The following is a 19210-nucleotide window of genomic DNA, read 5'->3' as shown; positions in this document are numbered from 1 at the left end:
GTTAAAGTCCCGGACCATCCCTTTAAAGTCCAGAGGTCCCCCTGTGGAATGATTGGGTTGCAGAAAAGTCCCTTCTTTTATGATATATTATGAGTTTCTGATTATCTTGGCCAATGCATTACCACCCTCATCCACATTTTAACAACTACATTCTTTACCCAGGAATAACGTAGGCTAGATCACAGTTCTGGATAAATCACATTACTTAGAGACGATAATTATATAGATCAATCCAAACTTTGAGGTTGATCCTGGAAATTAGTAGATTTACGAGTAAAGCCCAAGAGAGAATGCAAGACTGTTCCCTGTGCAGCTGCATGCATGTCACAGGCATGAGTTAAGATATCTACAAGAGACCTCGATACAATCAAACATCATGATTAGTGAGAAAAACCATGGGAAAAAAGTTTTTTTTTAATAAATAGGCTTACTATTAAATATAAATCCTGAGTTTCTACTTATTGTTAAGTAGCCCTACTTAAACTTTGTTAGTTATATCTCAGCCAGGTGTGTTAGACTAGTTTTACATTATTTTAGCTGAGATTACTGTTTCGATAAGCCATGATACCCAGCTCTAATTTAATTAAATTATATATATTTTAGACCTTAAGGCAAATGATTAAATGAGTTGCAAAAAATAATGTTGTTTAATGTTTTTTTAATTTTTGAAATTCCAAAAAATGTTTTGATATAGGGAAAATATATATTCTTGTACCGTGTTAGCCAGTAAAATATGGTAACAAATTGCAAGCTTTCGAGACTACGCAAATCTCTTCATCAGGCTAGTTGATTTTAGCCTTATGAAGAGACCTGCATAGTCTCGAAAGCTTGCAATTTGTTACCATCTTTTCAGTTAGCCATTAAAAAGTATCAACCACTGAGGACTCGCAAATTTAAATATTTTTTAAAAAAAATGTTTTCACATTTTATAATTAATTGAATTCCAATAGAGTCAGATAAATTCACTTGGAAAATAATTGACTTGCGTAAATTAAAATATCTTTAATGACAGCAAAATGGCATATGATTCCAATGACATCATGATTGGTCAACTTGTGTAATAAGCAGTTTCTGATAGATGTTGTATTAGTGAGTTGCAATAGTCGAGGAGCTTATCACAGGAAAAAGTGAATACAGCCGGGCTGTCGAGTTAATTATTAAACATTTTAGATGTAGTTGCCGTATAAAACCTGGGATGCTGTGACGCTCCTTACACTAGAACATCATTTCCCAACCAACGATGAATCTCAATCAAGTTTGCACCTTCATGACTTTATTTTTTGCTACTTTAGGTAAGTAGGAACCTACTACATGTTACTTTAAGAGACTAAATATTTTCTTAAGTACTTTCGGGCATTTGGATTAACCAAGGAAACACCATTCTCTATCTACTGGATTACTTATTTATCATAGATGTTGGTGGTCAAAAATGGTCTACTGGAGGTGGTCAACATGTGTGGAATTGATATTGGTCAAATAACCTAATTTTATACCCTGCTTTTCTCTTTCAAAGAAAATACTTTTTTTCATGTAGTTTTTATAGAGAACCTCTCTAAAAGAACACGTCTTTCAGAAGACCCTCCATCTAGGTCATATTTTCCAGCCATCTATACAAAAATTGGACAAGTTGGGTTTTTGGCTGATTCTCTGTTTTCCTCCTTGCCAATGCTGACCATATATTTGATATTAGGACATCAAGGGTGATAGCTTTTCGCCATATAACCATTCAGCCAACAGTTATATGTAGTCTTCACATCAGGGATACGATGGTACCACTTGATCAGTGGTCTTCTGTAAGGTCTTGACTTTACCTGAAATGTGTTTTCTGTAGATGTAATGACTTCTGCTTCAAAACTTCCCTGTAATTTTAAAGGGTTTTTCCAACTTTGACATATCCAAAGTGACCTTGCTCAGCCGCTTCTGTATCTACCATAGCATATAATTCAATGGAGAGAGGTGAACATTCACAACCACCCCTCCATGCATACACCACTTTGTAGACCACCTTAGACCATCATTTTTCCAATAGGTGCAGTCCTATTTGAAAAGTTGAGACTCCGACACTTATAATAAACTCTGCCTGAATTAGGAAAAACCCTTTCAGCTGTCTTGTGTGAGTTTTATGAGAAGACAAACAATTTACCCAGTTTTATGGCCTATAATTCACTGCTGCTGATGGAACTGCGCTCTGTCCTGTCCGGGTAGTAAAGCGCAGAAAGCCATCTGCTCGTATACTTCACTGTATACCATATTTACATAAGATAAAGCAAATTGCCTTTAAAAATATCCAGGACGCTGTGTCCAGAGGACAATTAAAAGGACCTAATTAGTTTTTTTTGTCATTCTGCCAAAAATACATTTTTAACCTTTTTCCATTAAACAACTGATTAACCATTTATGAGCATTTACCAGAAAAGGTTTATAACGATGCTATCCACTTTTGAATATCTATCTTGTAAAAAGAAAACAACAAAGCTGCATCAATCCACCAATGCGGGTGCAAACCTCCAGATCCGCAGGCAATCAGATCCCAAAGTGCAAGTAGAAAAATTGGAGGCAGCACGTCCTTCAATAAAATGTAGAAAGATATTTATTCCATGCCCAAGGTGTGCGGCACATCAGCTCTAACACTGAGCCAAAACGTCATAGTCCTTGGGCATGGAATAAATATCTATGTTTTATTGAAGGATGTTTGCTATCTATCTCTCTTCTTTTTTTCTATCTTTCTTTCTTTGTTTCATCCGTTCTTCATCTCTCTCTGCCGTTTTCTTTTTTTTCTTTCTCCATCTCTCATTTTCTTTCTTTTTTACTTTCTTCTGTTCTTTCTCTTTCTTCTTTTTCTTTCTTTCATTTCCATTTCTTTTTTTGTTCTTTCATCCTTCCTTTCTCCTTCTCTCTTTCTATCTTTACTTTTTCTCTCAATCTTCTTCTTTTTTCTCTCTTCCTTCCATCCTTTCTTTCTTTCTCTTTTTCTTTCATTCTTTCTTTCTTTCTTTCTTTTTTTCTTTCATTCTTTCTCCCTTTTTCTCTCTCTGTCTCTTTCTTTCTTCCTTCTATCCTCCCGTCCTTCCTTTTTCCCTTTCTTTCCTTCTTTATATTCTCTCTTTTGTCTTTTTTCTTTATTTCTTTCTTTCTTTCCTTCTTTCTTTCTGACTTTCTTTATTTTTCTTTCTTTCTTTTTTTTTCCCTTCTTTACTGCATTCTTTCTTCCTTCCTTCCCTCTTTCTTTCCTTCCTTTCTTCTTTCATTCTTTCTTTCCTTCTACTTCCTTCCTTCTGTCTTTCTCTCTTTTTTCTCTCTTTCTTTCTTCCTTCTCTCTCTCTTTCTCTTCTTCCTTCCTTTTTCCTTTCTTCCTTTTTTCCTTCCTTCCCTCTTTCTGTCTTTCTTTTTGTCTATCTCACTTTCTTTCTTTCTTTCTGTCTTTCTTTTTCTTTCTTTTGTTCTCTTTCTTCCTTTTTTCTTTTTCTTTCTTTCGTACTTTCTTTCTTTCATTCACTCTTTCTTTCCTACTTTTTGTCCTTCTTTTTCCTTCTTTCTTTCTTTCTGTTTCTTTCTTTTTCTTACTTTCTTTATTTCTCTTTCTTTCTGTCTTTTTTCTTTCTTTTTTTCTTTCTTTCTTCCTTCCGTCTTTCTTTCTTGCTCTTGTTCTTTCTTTCTTCCTTTTTTCTTTTTCTTTTCTTCCTTCTTCTTCCTTCTTTCTTTCTTCCTTCCTTCCTTCCTATTTCATGCCTTTTTTATCTTTTTGCAGAATTTAGCTTATGTCTGAGATGTTCCCACTTTGCATATCTTGCAGTCTATGTCACTTCCATGTTAGAGTCCAGTAGCCACGTACAGTATAATTAGGTGGTTATTGCCTCTCAATGCTTCACAGACTTGTATTAAAGGAGTTTTTCAGGTATATAAAAACATTCTTCATATATGTTTAGAATTGAAATATATACAACTTACTAATATACTAGAATTAAGAAAGACGTCCCGATGTCCTTGCAGCTCCATTTCTGGCTTGGAATCTTGTGCCGGCACATGATCATGGATGCGTGTAACGATTGGAAACCGATTAATTGAATTCAAACATCTGCCTATGGCAGAAAAGGGATTTGACATTGAAATGAGCCAGTCGGCTAGCCCCCTTCACACAGCTATTTTTTCCCATCTCAATGGCCATGTGCCGACACTGGAAAATCTGTCCTATGTCAAACCCAAGTAGGAAGTGCATCTGCTGGGCTCCAGGACAACCGCTGATGTGTAGACAACCACTTTAAGACGCCCTATCTGTATGAGATGACTATAGAAGTACGCCGGCTGCTTTAGAATAATTGATATCAGGAAACGTGAAGAAAAGTGCAATATGTCTGTGATGCCGACTCCGCGCTAAGTTTATGACTGTTTTCTGTTTTTGGTTCCTCTATCAAGCCTCAGTCACCGCAGTAAATCTGACCAGTAACTCCTCAGCGTTGCTCTGGGATGGAGAAGATTCTGTCTCTCTTCAATGCACAACTCTTGTAAATGACACTTTCATTTGGGAACTGAATGGAGAAGCTCTGCCCAATGATCGTCGATATACCATCACTACAGAGAGCACTGGTCTAAACTCTAATCTCAGCATCAGCCCCGTCTCCAGAAATGACACGGGATCATTTACCTGTACAGCCTCTGACACCAATAAGACCAGCAATGCTCTCAACCTCACCTTAGCCTGTAAGTTCTACTGTGTGTAATGTGGACCCATAACAGCCAGTGAGGACAATAAATTCACTGCATATGTTCATAGTCATTATGCCCTGTGTACACTGGGGTCATCTGTAGTCACCAACATTTCATTATCAAGCAGGATGATCCTCCCTCCTCCTCCTTCTCCCTGCACAGAGACTTCTGCACATGACACAGAGCATACTCACTACGCTCCAGCACAGAGATTGCTGCACATGACAAAGAGCATGCTCACTACGCTCCAGCACAGAGACTTCTGCACATGACCCAGAGCATGCTCACTACACTCCTGCACAGAGACGTCTGCACATGACCCAGAGCATGCTCACTACACTCCTGCACAGAGACGTCTGCACATGACCCAGAGCATGCTCACTACACTCCTGCACAGAGACTTCTGCACATGACACAGAGCATATTCACTACGCTCCAGCACAGAGATTGCTGCACATGACAAAGAGCATGCTCACTACGCTCCAGCACAGAGACTTCTGCACAACACAGAGCATGCTCACTACACTTCTGCACAGTGACTTCTGCACATGACCCAGAGCATGCTCACTACACTCCTGCACAGAGACGTCTGCACATGACCCAGAGCATGCTCACTACACTCCTGCACAGAGACGTCTGCACATGACCCAGAGCATGCTCACTACACTCCTGCACAGAGACATCTGCACATGACTCAGAGCATGCTCACTACACTCCTGCACGGTGACTTCTGCACATGACACAGAGCATGCTCACTACACTCCTGCACAGAGACTTCTGCACAACACAGAGCATGCTCACTACACTCCTGCACAGAGACGTCTGCACATGACCCAGAGCATGCTCACTACACTCCTGCACAGAGACGTCTGCACATGACCCAGAGCATGCTCACTACACTCCTGCACAGAGACGTCTGCACATGACACAGAGCATGCTCACTACGCTCCTGCACAGAAATTGCTGCACATGACAAAGAGCATGCTCACTACGCTCCTGCACAGAGACGTCTGCACATGACCCAGAGCATGCTCACTACACTCCTGCACAGAGAAGTCTGCACATGACCCAGAGCATGCTCACTACACTCCTGCACAGAGACGTCTGCACATGACTCAGAGCTTGCTCACTATGCTTCTACAGAAATTGATTGTTACAAAATTTAGAAAAAATAGAACCACAGATTGCAATTTACTATTAAAACATCTTGTCATCTTGCAGGGTCTCCGGATCCATTAGATATTGCCTGCAGTATCCAGTCTGATAAAAATGCTTCATCCATCCAGTTATCTTGCTCCTGGGTGGGTGGCCAACCTGCAGCTGAAGTGACTATGATTTTTAATGCTACTAAAGAAACTGCAAACAACAGAGTGATGAGGGATGTTCCCCCAACAGGAGATGGCAACCCAATAACTCTACTCTGTGAAGGTGTCCACGTGAGAGCAAACTCCAGCTGTAACATTACTATCGGTAAGTTTTCTATATACTGTGGGAGAAACTTGCTGATAGCTTTAAGGGTATGTTCAAATAGAGCTTTTTGAGGCATTCAAGTTTTCAAGTGAAAACCACTTCAAGAAATGCATTTTTCTAGAGAGATTTTGTAAGAGTTTTTAATTTCCTGAAGCAGTTTTGAAGATTTTTGGAAGCGTTTTTTTCCTGACATGATTTTTGCAGCCTTTTTATTGGACAGTTCCTAGTTTAGAGAGGTTTCCTTCAGGATCTGCCTCAAAGAAGGAACATACATTTTGTTTTTACCAACGTGCATTTTTTAAAACCTCTTCAGGAAAAAAAGTTCCAAAAATTGAATTTCTCATAGAAATGAATTAGAAAAGCTTTACAAGTGATTTTGAAGTCGTTTTTTTTAAAGGATTTCAGAGAGAAGCTACTAAAAAAACTGCTTAAAAACTCTGTGTGACCAAGGTTTAAGTCCCACTCTAAGTTTCCTGAAGTCTACAATTCAGTTCTGCCGCTGCATGAAGGGTAGCACTCTACCTATGGAGGACTTTACTTTTCTGAAGGTTTGTGCAATCCTTGGGCTATTTCATTTTCATATGTCTGATAGCAAAGGATAGTGCTTTGTCTACAGCAACATTAAAGGAGCTGCAGTGGCGGCAACAATAAAGGAGCTGCAATGGTGGCAACAATAAAGGAGCTGCAGTGGCTTCAACGTTAAAGGAGCTGCAGTGGTTGCAACATTTAAGGAGCTGCAGTGGCTGCAACATTTAAGGAGCTGATATGATGGCAACAATAAAGGAACTGCTGTGATGGCAACAATTAAGGAGCTCCAGTGGCTTCAACATAAAAGGAGCTGCAGTGGCTGCAACATTTAAGGAGCTGCAGTGATGGCAACAATAAAGGAGCTGCAGTGAACTTCAACTTTAAAGGAGCTGCAGTGGCTTTTTTATGATACATCTGCCTTGAATTTATGGTAATAGAAAGGTATTTACTACAATTACTTTTTGCTTTTTCAACAGAACGACCACTGTCTACGGATAACATAAACAATACTATAACCTCAGTGAAGCAAGGAGAGGCCACAGTCCTGACACTCAATCTGCAATCTGGATTTTATGCTCAGTTTTCATGGTTCCATCATAATCCAGACTCTGTCCCTCTCATAACGGGAGGGAAATACAAAATTGAGTCTAACGGTTCTATTTCCAATCTTCATATCTCTGAAGTGACTTCTAATGAGAAAGGGACATATGAGTGCGTTGCTAAGACTGCTATCGGGAGTACAAGCTTCATGTTTAAACTTGATGTGTCACAAGGTGAGAGATATTATCATTTTTTTCCATTGCATACTACCTGCAACCATGACTGCATCCAGATTTATACTACTCCCATGGGAATACTGCATTTGAAAAAAAGCAGTAGCACTTACCATTTGATTGCTCTGATGACGTAAATATTCTGTCAAAAAACCTGTTTGGTGCACTGGTGGGCTTGCTGTCATTCTTTTGTTGGCCAGCAGCTTTCACTGAAAAACGTAAACTTTGCTGAGACAGTAAAATGCTGTTTTTTTTACAGCAAAAACAGATAAAAAACAAAGGAAGAACGAGGCATAAACGCGATGTGTGCACAGAGCCTTAGGCGACGTGCACACTGAGTGTTTTTGCTAAGTTTTTAGAGCAAAAACTGGGCGGAAACTCAACGTTTTTGAGAAGTTTTGAGATAAGGAGGAGTTTTGGAAAATTTCTGCTTAGTTTCTGCTCAGTTTCTGCTCCAAAAACTAATATTAGAATTACAAATAAAAAAATTGGTACAATAATTCAGAAATATAAATAGATATCAGTACATTTCAGTGAAAAAGTGCCAATAAAAATAAAAAAATTGAGAAAAATATAAGAAAAAAAATCGGTACAATAAAGTCCCCCATACAAATTAATGTCGGCCAAACGATTGGAAAATTGGAAACCTAACCCTGGCATCATTTGTTGCGTGAGATTAGGGAGCCTTCAATAAACATTAGACTGTGGTTGCCCTAAAAGCCAAAAGTTGACCGATGAGAGCAGAACAATTTTGGACAATTCTTTGTATCCCATAATATTTCTAATGTGTTTGACTTTTGTGTATTAGTTACAGATTCTGGACTTAGTGGTGGTGCGATAGCTGGAATCGTGATTGGAGTGTTGGCCGGAGTCGTCCTCATTGGAGTCGCTGTATTTTTTATCGTAAAGAAAAAGTAGAGTAAGTTGAGCATCCATTTGAGCAGTCATCGTAATGTTCATTGAGTTTATCACCTTCAACCATCTTCCAACAGACGTGAAGACTTATTTCACTATCCTGTCTGTTACTGTTCTGCCCGACATGGTGAATGTTAGGCTTTGTAGATGAGGTGGATGCACTAAGCCAGGTATGGATGGGCACCAGGGCCTTGGGTGTCAGTGCAGAAGACAGTTTAGGCACATTGGAAATGCAGACAGGTAGCAGAGGTCCTGGAGACCACAGACAGGCAACAGAGATCCAGGAGACCAAAGACTGCAAAGACAGGTAACAGAGGTCCTGAAGACCACAGACAGGTAGCAGAGGTCCTGGAGACCACAGACAGGTAGCAGAGGTCCTGGAGACCACAGACAGGCAACAGAGATCCTGGAGACCAAAGACAACAAAGACAGGTAGCAGTGGTCCTGGAGACCACAGACAGGTAGCAGAGGTCCAGGAGACCACAGACAGGTAGTAGAGGTCCTGGATACCACAGACAAGCAACTGAGATCCTGGAGACCAAAGACAGCCAAGACAGGTAGCAGAGGTCCTGGAGACCATGGACAGGTAGCTGAGGTCCTGGAGACCGTAGACAGATAGCAGAGATACTGGAGACCGCAGAGGGTAGCAGAGGCCCTGGAGACCACAGACAGGTAGCAAAGATTTTGGAGACTGCAGACAGGTAGCAAAGGTCAAGGAAATCGCAGATGGGTCCAGGAGACCTCAGACAAATAACAGAGGTCCTGGAGACATCAAACAGATATTAGAGGTCCTGAAGACTGCAGACAGGTAGCAGAGGTCCTGGAGATTTCAAACAGGTAGCAGAGGTTCTGAAGATTTCAAACAGGTAGCAGAGGTCCTGGAGACCGAAGAGCGTAGCAGAGGTCCTGGAGACCCGAGACAAATAGCTGAGGTCCTGGAGACCACAGACACGTAGCAAAGGTCCTGGAGACCTCAGACAGGTAGTAGAAATCCTGGATACTGCAAATTGGTAGCAGAGGTCTTGGAGACCACAGACAGGTAGCAAAGGTCCTGGAGACCACAGACAGGTACTGATAATATCGTGGTCACAAACAAGCTAAAACTCTTAATACCAAGGCACAGGTGTGTGTCTTGGTGAACCTTATATAGACTCAGGTATAGGATCACATGTGAGCACACCGGGCTACTTGCAAAGCCCAGCGTGGAGCACAAGAGAGTTGAGCAGACCATGGACCTGGGGCAAGTGTGTAACAGTGAAGATCTGCCATTCCATTCACAGATGATGTAAATAGTTTGTGCAGAGAGGAAGAGAACAAGAACTCCTATAGAAAGTAGCGATCCTAAAAGTCAATATCGACCCTTTAACAAGCCTTGCTACATATCTTAGAATTAAAGCCAAACTAGACACTATTTTCAAATACGTCTTGTAGGGTTTTTGCCCCTCATCAGTACAAAGCAGAAGATCTGATTTGGCAATCTATAAAGCGCTCTTGGAATAGCTCCCTTTCTATAAATGTCCTGTATATACAATGACACAAAAACTTGGCCCCAGGAGTTGTAAAGGGAGTGTAAGAGAACATCTTGGAATGTAACAGGTGATTTCCCTTGACATTTCAAGTTTCAAATAGAAATCCTCTTTGCTCTTATGAATCAGTTTTAACCCCGGATTAAGGTTTATATACGAAGAACAAATATTACAGAACCTTAATCCAGTAGACAGATGACTAATAAATATGTATCATGCCTTGTTTTTTGTTCTTAAAGGGGAAGTCCATCTTTCAGATGTCAGACGTTAGAAAGTATCCTTAGCCCACCTGATTCTCAAGTTTAGCAATCCTGGTGCTAGGTAATACCCAGTAGTGACTAGCGACAGTTGCACCAATTTCCATATATTTTGATACAGCAACACTGGAATTACTAGAATTTTTTCAGAAATCTTCAGATCTTTTAGAAATGTTCATCCACTGTTAGAGGGGTTTGTCTAATATACTGTACATTGTTGCCTCTTTTTTCTCTGACATAAATGCATGAGGGCTAAAGGGAATTATCAAATTATATCCTTGCTCTATCTATGCTTAGGAGTCCTATGGGCGGTCCTAATCAGTGATTGACAGCTTTCCTTGTATGACAGCACTGATAGCTTTAATCACTAAGTAGGACCGCCCACTGGACTCCTAAACATAGACTGGTAAAATTACACATTATGCTGAATAATTTCCCATAAACCTATATATTAATCATCTTGACTCCTCCCGCTTTGTACTAAGTAGGACCGCCTACTGGACTCCTAAACATAAAATCTGGTATAATTACAAATTATGCTGAAAAATTTCCCATAAACCTAGATATTAATCAGCTTGACTCCTCCTCCTTTATACTAAATAGGACCGCCCACTGGACTCCTTAGCATAAAACTAGTATAATTACAAAATATGCTGAATAATTTCCCATAAACCTAGATATTAATCAGCTTGACTCCTCCTCCTTTATACTAAATAGGACCGCCCACTGGACTCCTTAAGCATATAAACTAGCATAACTACAAATTGTGCTTAATAATCTCCATAAACCTATATATTAATCATCTTGACTCCTCCTCCTCTATACTAAGTAGGACCGCCCACTGAACTCCTAAGCATAAAAACTGGCATAATTAAAAATGATGTTGAATCATTTCCCATAAATCTATATATTAATTAGCTTGACTCCTCCCCTTTATACTAAGTAGGACCGCCCACTGGACTCCTAAGCATAAAAACTGGCATGAATACAAATTATGCTGAATAATTTCCCATAAATCTATATATTAATCAGCTTGACTCCTCCTCCTTTATACTAAGAAAGACCGCCCACTGGACTCCTAAGCATAAAAACCTGCATGAATACAAATTATGCTGAATAATTTCCCATAAACCTATATATTAATCATCTTGACTCCTCCTTCTTTATACTAAGTAGGACCGCCCACTGGACTCCTAAGCATAAAAACTAGCATATTTACAAATTATGCTGAATAATCTCCATCAACCTATATATTAATCAGCTTGACTCCTCCTTTATGCTAAGTAGAACCGGCCTCTTGACTCCTAAACATAAAAACGGACATAATTACAAATTATATTGAATAATTTCCCATAAACCTATATATTAACCTGCTCAGCTCCTCCGACTATACTATGACACTATAACAGATTCCAGCTAAAGGAGTTGTCCACTTTTGATGACATTTATTTTATTAAACACATTTATTTCGGGCTAAAAATTATTTTTACTTGAAAAAGTTTGCACCGTTTGCCTTCTATAGCCACTGTGTTACATTGTCTATTGCTAACTGCATAGCGAGTTAACTGAGAATCCATCAGTGAGCTCATTTTGATGGTATTATAGGGAAACTGTAACCATTTTATGTCTTTTTCTCAGCTCTTCTCAACTGATTTAAACAATAATGATCAGGGAGAGAAAGAGCCTGTAAAAGCCAAAAAATGTAATGAAACCCAATGGGAAAAATGATTTTTACTCCCAAATACACACATATACACGCAGTTGTCCTGAGGACACAACCCCTTTAAACTCTATGCAGATGCCATGATACATTAGAGGACATGTTTAGGGAGGGTAGCAGAACATTTAGGAACGTAACAGATTATTCCAATTGACTTTTTTTCTTGCAAATGGAAAAACCTCATTGTTTTTACAAATCTTATTCATAAGCCTGGATTAAAACTTGTGTATAAAAAGCAAATATTGTAGGCGGGTAATCCCATCCTGAAAGTGGTGTCACAAGGCTGGATTGTGTACTTAAAGGGGAAGCGGGCACTCACTAAACCCCATAGGGACGCGCATGACGAAGCATCCTCAGCAACCAGTCTGCCTTAACATTGCACTAGAAACCGCCAAGAGCTGAAATAATACTTTTAGGTCCTAATTAAATTCACGTGTTCAAGAATGTGATTGGGGTGGAGAACCTCAAAAAAGCTCTGCAAACTATTAGAGGCTTTGAAATGCTAACACATACGTCCACCTTCCAAAGCCAGTTATACAATTATAGTCTACCTAAAAAGTTAAGTCACTTTGTAAATACATTATATGAGCAACGTTGATTTGATTCTGAGTCATAGCCAGAGCTGCATTCACAATTCTGCTGATTGTTACTTGAAAAAGTCAGCAAGTTCCCCTAACAATTTATCATTGACAGAAGTAACAGGCTTTACACTGACCAGTTATCAGTGTAGCCTCCTATGTAGTTTACATTGCAAAAGTGGGGAAAACATTTTAGGATTGCTGAATCTCAGCTCTGGAGTATAATACAGGATGTAACTCAGGATCAGTAATGTAATGTATGTACACAGTGACTGCACCAGCAGAATAGTGAGTGCAGCTCTGGAGTATAATACAAGATGTAACTCAGGATCAGTACAGGATCAGTAATGTAATGTATGTACACAGTGACTGCACCAGCAGAATAGTGAGTGCAGCTCTGGAGTATAATACAGGATGTAACTCTGGATCAGTACTGTAGTGTATGTACACAGTGACTGCACCTGCAGAATAGTGAGTGCAGCTCTGGAGTATAATACAGGATGTAACTCAGGATCAGTACAGGATCAGTAATGTAATGTATGTACACAGTGACTGCACCAGCAGAATAGTCAGTGCAGCTCTGGAGTATAATACAGGATGTAACTCAAGATCAGTAATGTACTGTATGTACACAGTGACTGCACCAGCAGAATAGTGAGTGCAGCTCTGGAGTGTAATACAGGATGTAACTCAGGATCAGTACAGGATCAGTAATGTAATGTATGTACACAGTGACTGCACCAGCAGAATAGTGAGTGCAGCTCTGGAGTATAATACAGGATGTAACTCTGGATCAGTACTGTAGTGTATGTACACAGTGACTGCACCTGCAGAATAGTGAGTGCAGCTCTGGGGTATAATACAGGATGTAACTCAGGATCAGTACAGGATCAGTAATGTAATGTATGTACACAGTGACTGCACCAGCAGAATAGTGAGTGCAGCTCTGGAGTATAATACAGGATGTAACTCAGGATCAGTAATGTAATGTATGTACACAGTGACTGCACCAGCAGAATAGTGAGTGCAGCTCTGGAGTATAATACAGGATGTAACTCTGGATCAGTACTGTAGTGTATGTACACAGTGACTGCACCAGCAGAATAGTGAGTGCAGCGCTGGAGTATAATACAGGATGTAACTCAGGATCAGTACAGGATAAGTAATGTAATGTACATACACAGTGACTGCACCAGCAGAATAGTGAGTGCAGCTCTGGAGTATAATACAGGATGTAACTCAGGATCAATAATGTAATGTATGTACACAGTGACTACACCAGCAGAATAGTGAGTGCAGCTCTGGAGTATAATACAGGATGTAACTCAGGATCAGTAATGTAATGTATGTACACAGTGACTGTACAAGCAGAATAGTGAGTACAGCTCTGGAGTATAATACAGGATGTAACTCAGGATAAGTTATGTAATGTATGTACACAGTGAGTGCACCAGCAGAATAGTGAGTGCAGCTCTGGAGTATAATACAGAATATAACTCAGGATCAGTAATGTAATGTATGTACACAGTGACTGCACCAGCAGAATAGTGAGTGCAGCTCTGGAGTATAATACAGGATGTAACTCATGATCAGTAATGTAATGTATGTACACAGTGACTCCACCAGCAGAATAGTGAGTGCAGCTCTGGAGTATAATACAGGATGTAACTCAGGATCAGTACAGGATCAGTAATGTAATGTATGTACACAGTGACTGCACCAGCAGAATAGTGAGTGCAGCTCTGGAGAATAATACAGGATGTAACTCAGGATCAGTACAGGATCAGTAATGTAATGTATGTACACAGTGACTGCACCAGCAGAATAGTGAGTGCAGCTCTGGAGTATAATACAGGATGTAACTCATGATCAGTAATGTAATGTATGTACACAGTGACTGCACCAGCAGAATAGTGAGTGCAGCTCTGGAGCATAATACAGTATGTAACTCAGGATCAGTAATGTATGTACACAGTGACTGCACCAGCAGAATAGTGAGTGCAGCTCTGGAGTATAATACAGGATGTAACTCAGGATCAGTAATGTAATGTATGTACCCAGTGACTGCACCAGCAGAATAGTGATTGCAGGTCTGGAGTATAATACAGGATGTAACTCAGGATCAGTACAGGATCAGTAATGTAATGTATGTACACAGTGACTGCACCAGCAGAATAGTGAGTGCAGCTCTGGAGTATAATACAGGATGTAACTCAGGATCAGTAATGTAATGTATGTACACAGTGACTGCACCAGCAGAATAGTGAGTGCAGCTCTGGAGCATAATACAGTATGTAACTCAGGATCAGTAATGTAATGTATGTACACAGTGACTGCACCAGCAGAATAGTGAGTGCAGCTCTGGAGTATAATACAGGATGTAACTCAGGATCAGTACAGGACCAGTAATGTAATGTATGTACACAGTGACTGCACCAGCAGAATAGTGAGTGCAGCTCTGGAGTACAATACAGAATATAAGTGATTCAATTGATGAAGGTAGGTAACTAGGTTGTGTCATGAAACACTGATTGATTGGGTCCCCTCTGGTAATTCGGCAACACCTATTCATTTCAAAGAGGAACTTGTGTGAATACTACCCTTTTTCACTAAAGTGTGAAAACACCTACAATTTTATATACAAATGATGAAAAGGGAACATAATCCGTAATAAATGCTGTACTGATTTGTATTTCTACTGCCTCATTTATCCGCGTCACCTGCTCATACACTGATGTAAACTTCTCTTTATTTTCAGGACTCACCAGAAGAGAACAGGTCAATCCTCCCAATTTCACCCTGCAGTCCAGTGTTAGTAAATTTGAAGAACCATTAGAGATTTTTGACCCTAAACATGAAGACCCTTTGAGCACCAGACACAATAAAAGCTGGGATTGGACTGGTCGCACTGGATTTCTTTGCCCTGGTCATTATGAATGGCTTTTATTAGGTAATACTGGGAGTTATGCACCAAGCTCCTGACATATAATACTCCGAAAGGCAACGATGATCTGTATATATTCTATTTATCATACATAACAGCTTCCGAGGAAGGAGCAATATGTAGATTGGGTACATGCCATGCATTTCAGTAGAAATCTATTTCGGACTGAATAATAAACAATTTTTTATATCAAGTTGTATTTGTAATAATAACTATTATCCTTTAATTTTTTCTTGAAACTTTTTTTTTCCTTTTGCATTTTGGAATTTTTTTTACATGTCTTTCTCAGTCACATATCAGGAAATGAGGCTTCACCGGCAGCCAAAAAACATACAATTCGAAGAATACTACCGTATATCTAGTATTTATGAATTAAAGGGCTTTGGACAATCCCTACTTGTTGGAAAGGTCCGGCTGCTTGGATCATGATTGATCAGCTGTGATCTGTGGGAATACCTAACAATAAGTGATCAATTCCCCTACAGCACCTCCAGAGGGGAAATGAAGTATTACACTGTGCAACTTCACAAAAATGCCCAGATTACATCAGAGTTTGCTTGATAATCATGGGAGCGCACAAGCTCTTCAGGGACTTGAGGAAACTTCAAGAACTCACGGCTTTAGCCATCCAGCACATACATAAAATCCAAACTTTATGATAGATTAATTCATGAAAAATTGATACACAGATAGATTGATGCCAATGAGATGTCACCATGTGACGCGTTTTGAGCTATACTAGTTCTGTGCCCACATACGGTAATTTTGCAGATATGACAACCAATAATTTTGTACAGCCACTTAATCTGCACCATGGTTGATAAAATTACATCTAGGTTGAGCAAAAATATTTCTTAGGACCCCTGTCCATTGGCCAAGTTGGAAATCCAGAGCCCTGCATGGCATCTATGGTGGCTTTTTTGATAAGCCTGGAGTGGGATCAAAGTTGTGGCGTAATTTGAGGTCATGCCAAGACTTCTTCTCAGAAGAGTCATCTGGGATGCCGTCAGGTTGGTAGAGATTCAAAGACTATGGACAAACCAATGTAGGCACTAGACTAGGATCCTGAAGACCTCTTTGCTCAACTCTAATTTCTTCACATCAATCCTTCACTTTGCAGAAAATTGTATTGCCCTTAGTCTTGGTCGAAAAGTTCTTTTTTCTTATGATCTATTATAAGAAATTTGTGTAAATCACATTTCACGACCCTCTCTTGTGCATTCTTAGGTAGTCAGAACTTTTTGTGAAGGACACAGAACTCTGGGATGATTGGTTATATCTTTATCCCTTTACTCAGATGTGACCTAAAGCTCTGGCTGAGCTTGTAAGCAAACTCTTACCACACCCCATGGGTTTGTCAGAGGCAGAGAAGGTTAAGGAATTTCAAGAAGATTAAACCATGATATTTACATTGAACTCAAGGAGCGAACTCCATTAACCCTTCTCATCACAGATACTGAGATGGTGATCAGGAGACAAGTTCGAGCCAGAAGGTAAAAGCGAGTGAGATCGAGAATAAAATGATCAGTTTTCCTTACAGTTCAAACTTTTTAAATGTTTTTTCCAAAGTATAACACTTGAAAAAAGGACAAACTTTCGTGATGATTTACCTTCTTTTAAGAGTTTGATAATCCTCTCCTTTGTTTCAATTGACATCTCTCGTGTTGGAGCCATGATTCATGTCAGTCCACTTGGTGCATGAGCTCTCCAAGGTGTGATCACTCCTTTATAGATGCAGACTAACGAGCAGATCTAATTTGATGCAGGTGTTAGTTTTGGAAATGAAAATTTACAGGGTGATTCCATAATTTTTTCCTCAGAATTGAGTGATTCCATAATTTTTTCCCTCTGCTTGGTCTGAAAAAAATTACCCTTACTGAGTACCACATTTTTTAACTTGATTTCTTTTAGTGTTTCTTAAAGCCCTAAAGTTGCCATTTGAAATTACTTTAGTTTTGTGCCATGTCTGTGATCTGCTTTTTTTCAACAACATTAAACAGCTGAATGAACATCCTCCAAGCCCGGTGATTCCATAATTTTTGCCAGGGGTTGTAGTTGAACACCGGGCTAGGCTTTCTCTGACAGTCCCGTAGACAATGAATGGATTGAAGGTTGAGCGTGTTCACCTCCATTCAAGACAAGGCTCAATAGAATACGAGTACCAGGTCCCCAGTGGTCAGACCCCAAGCGATCACTAAATTTTCCTTTATTCTATGTATATGGGATATGCATAAGGCATAACTTAAAATTTCGGAAATAATTATTTCATATAATCCTTCTTTCCAGAAGATTCGAAAATCTCTTACAAATTTTGAAACTTGAATGGACCGCAAAAAAAGATCTACTATTCCACTTTATTACTTTTTTGTATGGAAAGGAAAAATGACAGATAGCGCTCGTCTGAATTTACAGTCATGTGCACGAGTCTGTCCTTCCATTTTAGCGGGAAGGGCAGTGATTCAAAAATGGCAATTTTAACATGTCTTTTTCTCTACAAAATTTACCACGTGGCCTAATCAATATTACACTTTGATGGATCGTATTTTTATGGACAAGGCAATAGCAACTATGCCTACATTTTTGTGTTTTTTTCTCTTTTTTTCTCTTTTCAGACAGGGAAAAGGAAAGTGATTCAAACTTTTGTTAATTTTTTATTTTTATTATTTTTATTTTTATTTTTTTTGGATTGTAAATCCCACTATGGGACTTGAACCTGCGATTGTTTGACTACTTGTACTCTATATTATAATCCTGGTGTCACGCACATTGTAGGAAAGACAAAGTGCAACACAAAGGGATAAGGGGAAGGGAGCCCAGACACTAAGGAAAGGGGGAAGTGGAGACCTCCTAGGCTGATCTGATATCACCCTGTCTTCCCTACCGTTCCTATATTGGTTTCTCACCAATCACCGATCAGGAACCTAAAACCCTGTATCTCCCTAAAACTAGGCCCAGACTAGGGAAGGGGGATGAGCGCTAGTCAGTCCCCACTAACAACTAAAGACAGCAGGGGAAGACAGACACTGGGGAAGTAACTTAGCTTCTCCTAGCACCAGAGAGGAAGTAAGCAGACTGCAACAGCTCCAAGCCTTCACAAGGGGTCATGTGAATATCACTGGCTCCTCCCTATAGCAAACAGGAAGTACTTAAACACTCAGGCCTGGGTGGCAATTAGCAGGGGAGAGGTAGCCGCTGGGTCCTAGAGTGAGACTGATCTAAGAAGGTGTCTGTAATGCCAAACGAAGAAGATCTCCTGCAACCAACAGCGGGGCGACTGTCTGTTACATCTGACACACCCGTGACACCTGGGTTGGGCATTCCAGGAGTACCAATATAGTGACAATAGAAAGTTTCAGCACGCCCCGACTGCCATAACAACACATTGGCACCCCGATTTCATCATGGAGGAATGATGGGTGTCGCAACATAGGTTCCCCTGGATCACAACACTGAAATGTCACTCTCAGAAATTGATTGGTTGAACAGCAGCGATCAGAGCTAGTTCCAATCGCTGCTGTTATAGGCAGGCCTATGACACATGCGCCACTTGCTTTGACAATTAATGTAGGTTATCAATTTTGCAACCCACAACTATTTTGTACTGGTTTTGAAAAAAACAATAAATGATGAGTGTTCAGATTTGGCAATTCCTCAAAATAGAGATGAGAATGTATTTGTACCCACATAGCACAGAAGGAAGACACTGAAATCTTGATGGATGATTCAATTGTCGGAGCATCGAGCGATTGCATTTACACATTGCAATTTGTTGATATTGCCATCAAAAATTTTTAG

General features: G+C 39.8%; 1 protein-coding gene across 1 annotated transcript; it reads left to right on the top strand.

Moving 5' to 3' along the window:
- The first annotated feature begins 1135 nt into the window (after window positions 1-1135).
- On the top strand, window positions 1136-15608 carry LOC141172081 (cell adhesion molecule CEACAM1-like). Its single transcript, XM_073655917.1, has 6 exons — window positions 1136-1292; window positions 4414-4698; window positions 5926-6174; window positions 7179-7475; window positions 8284-8394; window positions 15230-15608. Exons 1-5 carry the CDS (start codon window positions 1241-1243, stop codon window positions 8391-8393), a joined length of 993 nt encoding a protein of 330 aa, XP_073512018.1. The 5' UTR covers window positions 1136-1240; the 3' UTR covers window position 8394; window positions 15230-15608.
- Window positions 15609-19210: the final 3602 nt, after the last annotated feature.

This window comes from Phyllobates terribilis, unplaced genomic scaffold, assembly GCF_046119375.1.
Source record: "Phyllobates terribilis strain yellow unplaced genomic scaffold, ASM4611937v1 Scaffold_12__6_contigs__length_324123572, whole genome shotgun sequence".
Classification (NCBI taxonomy): domain Eukaryota; kingdom Metazoa; phylum Chordata; class Amphibia; order Anura; family Dendrobatidae; genus Phyllobates; species Phyllobates terribilis.
This window is presented reverse-complemented; position numbering and strand designations above follow the sequence as displayed.

Excerpts from the sequence above, each read along its gene's own strand:
- LOC141172081 (XM_073655917.1), top strand. The coding sequence starts at position 1,241 with ATGAATCTCAATCAAGTTTGCACCTTCATGACTTTATTTTTTGCTACT. Across the intron at positions 6,175-7,178 it reads CAGCTGTAACATTACTATCG|AACGACCACTGTCTACGGAT; the intron begins GTAAGTTTTCTA and ends CTTTTTCAACAG. Across the intron at positions 7,476-8,283 it reads TAAACTTGATGTGTCACAAG|TTACAGATTCTGGACTTAGT; the intron begins GTGAGAGATATT and ends TTTGTGTATTAG.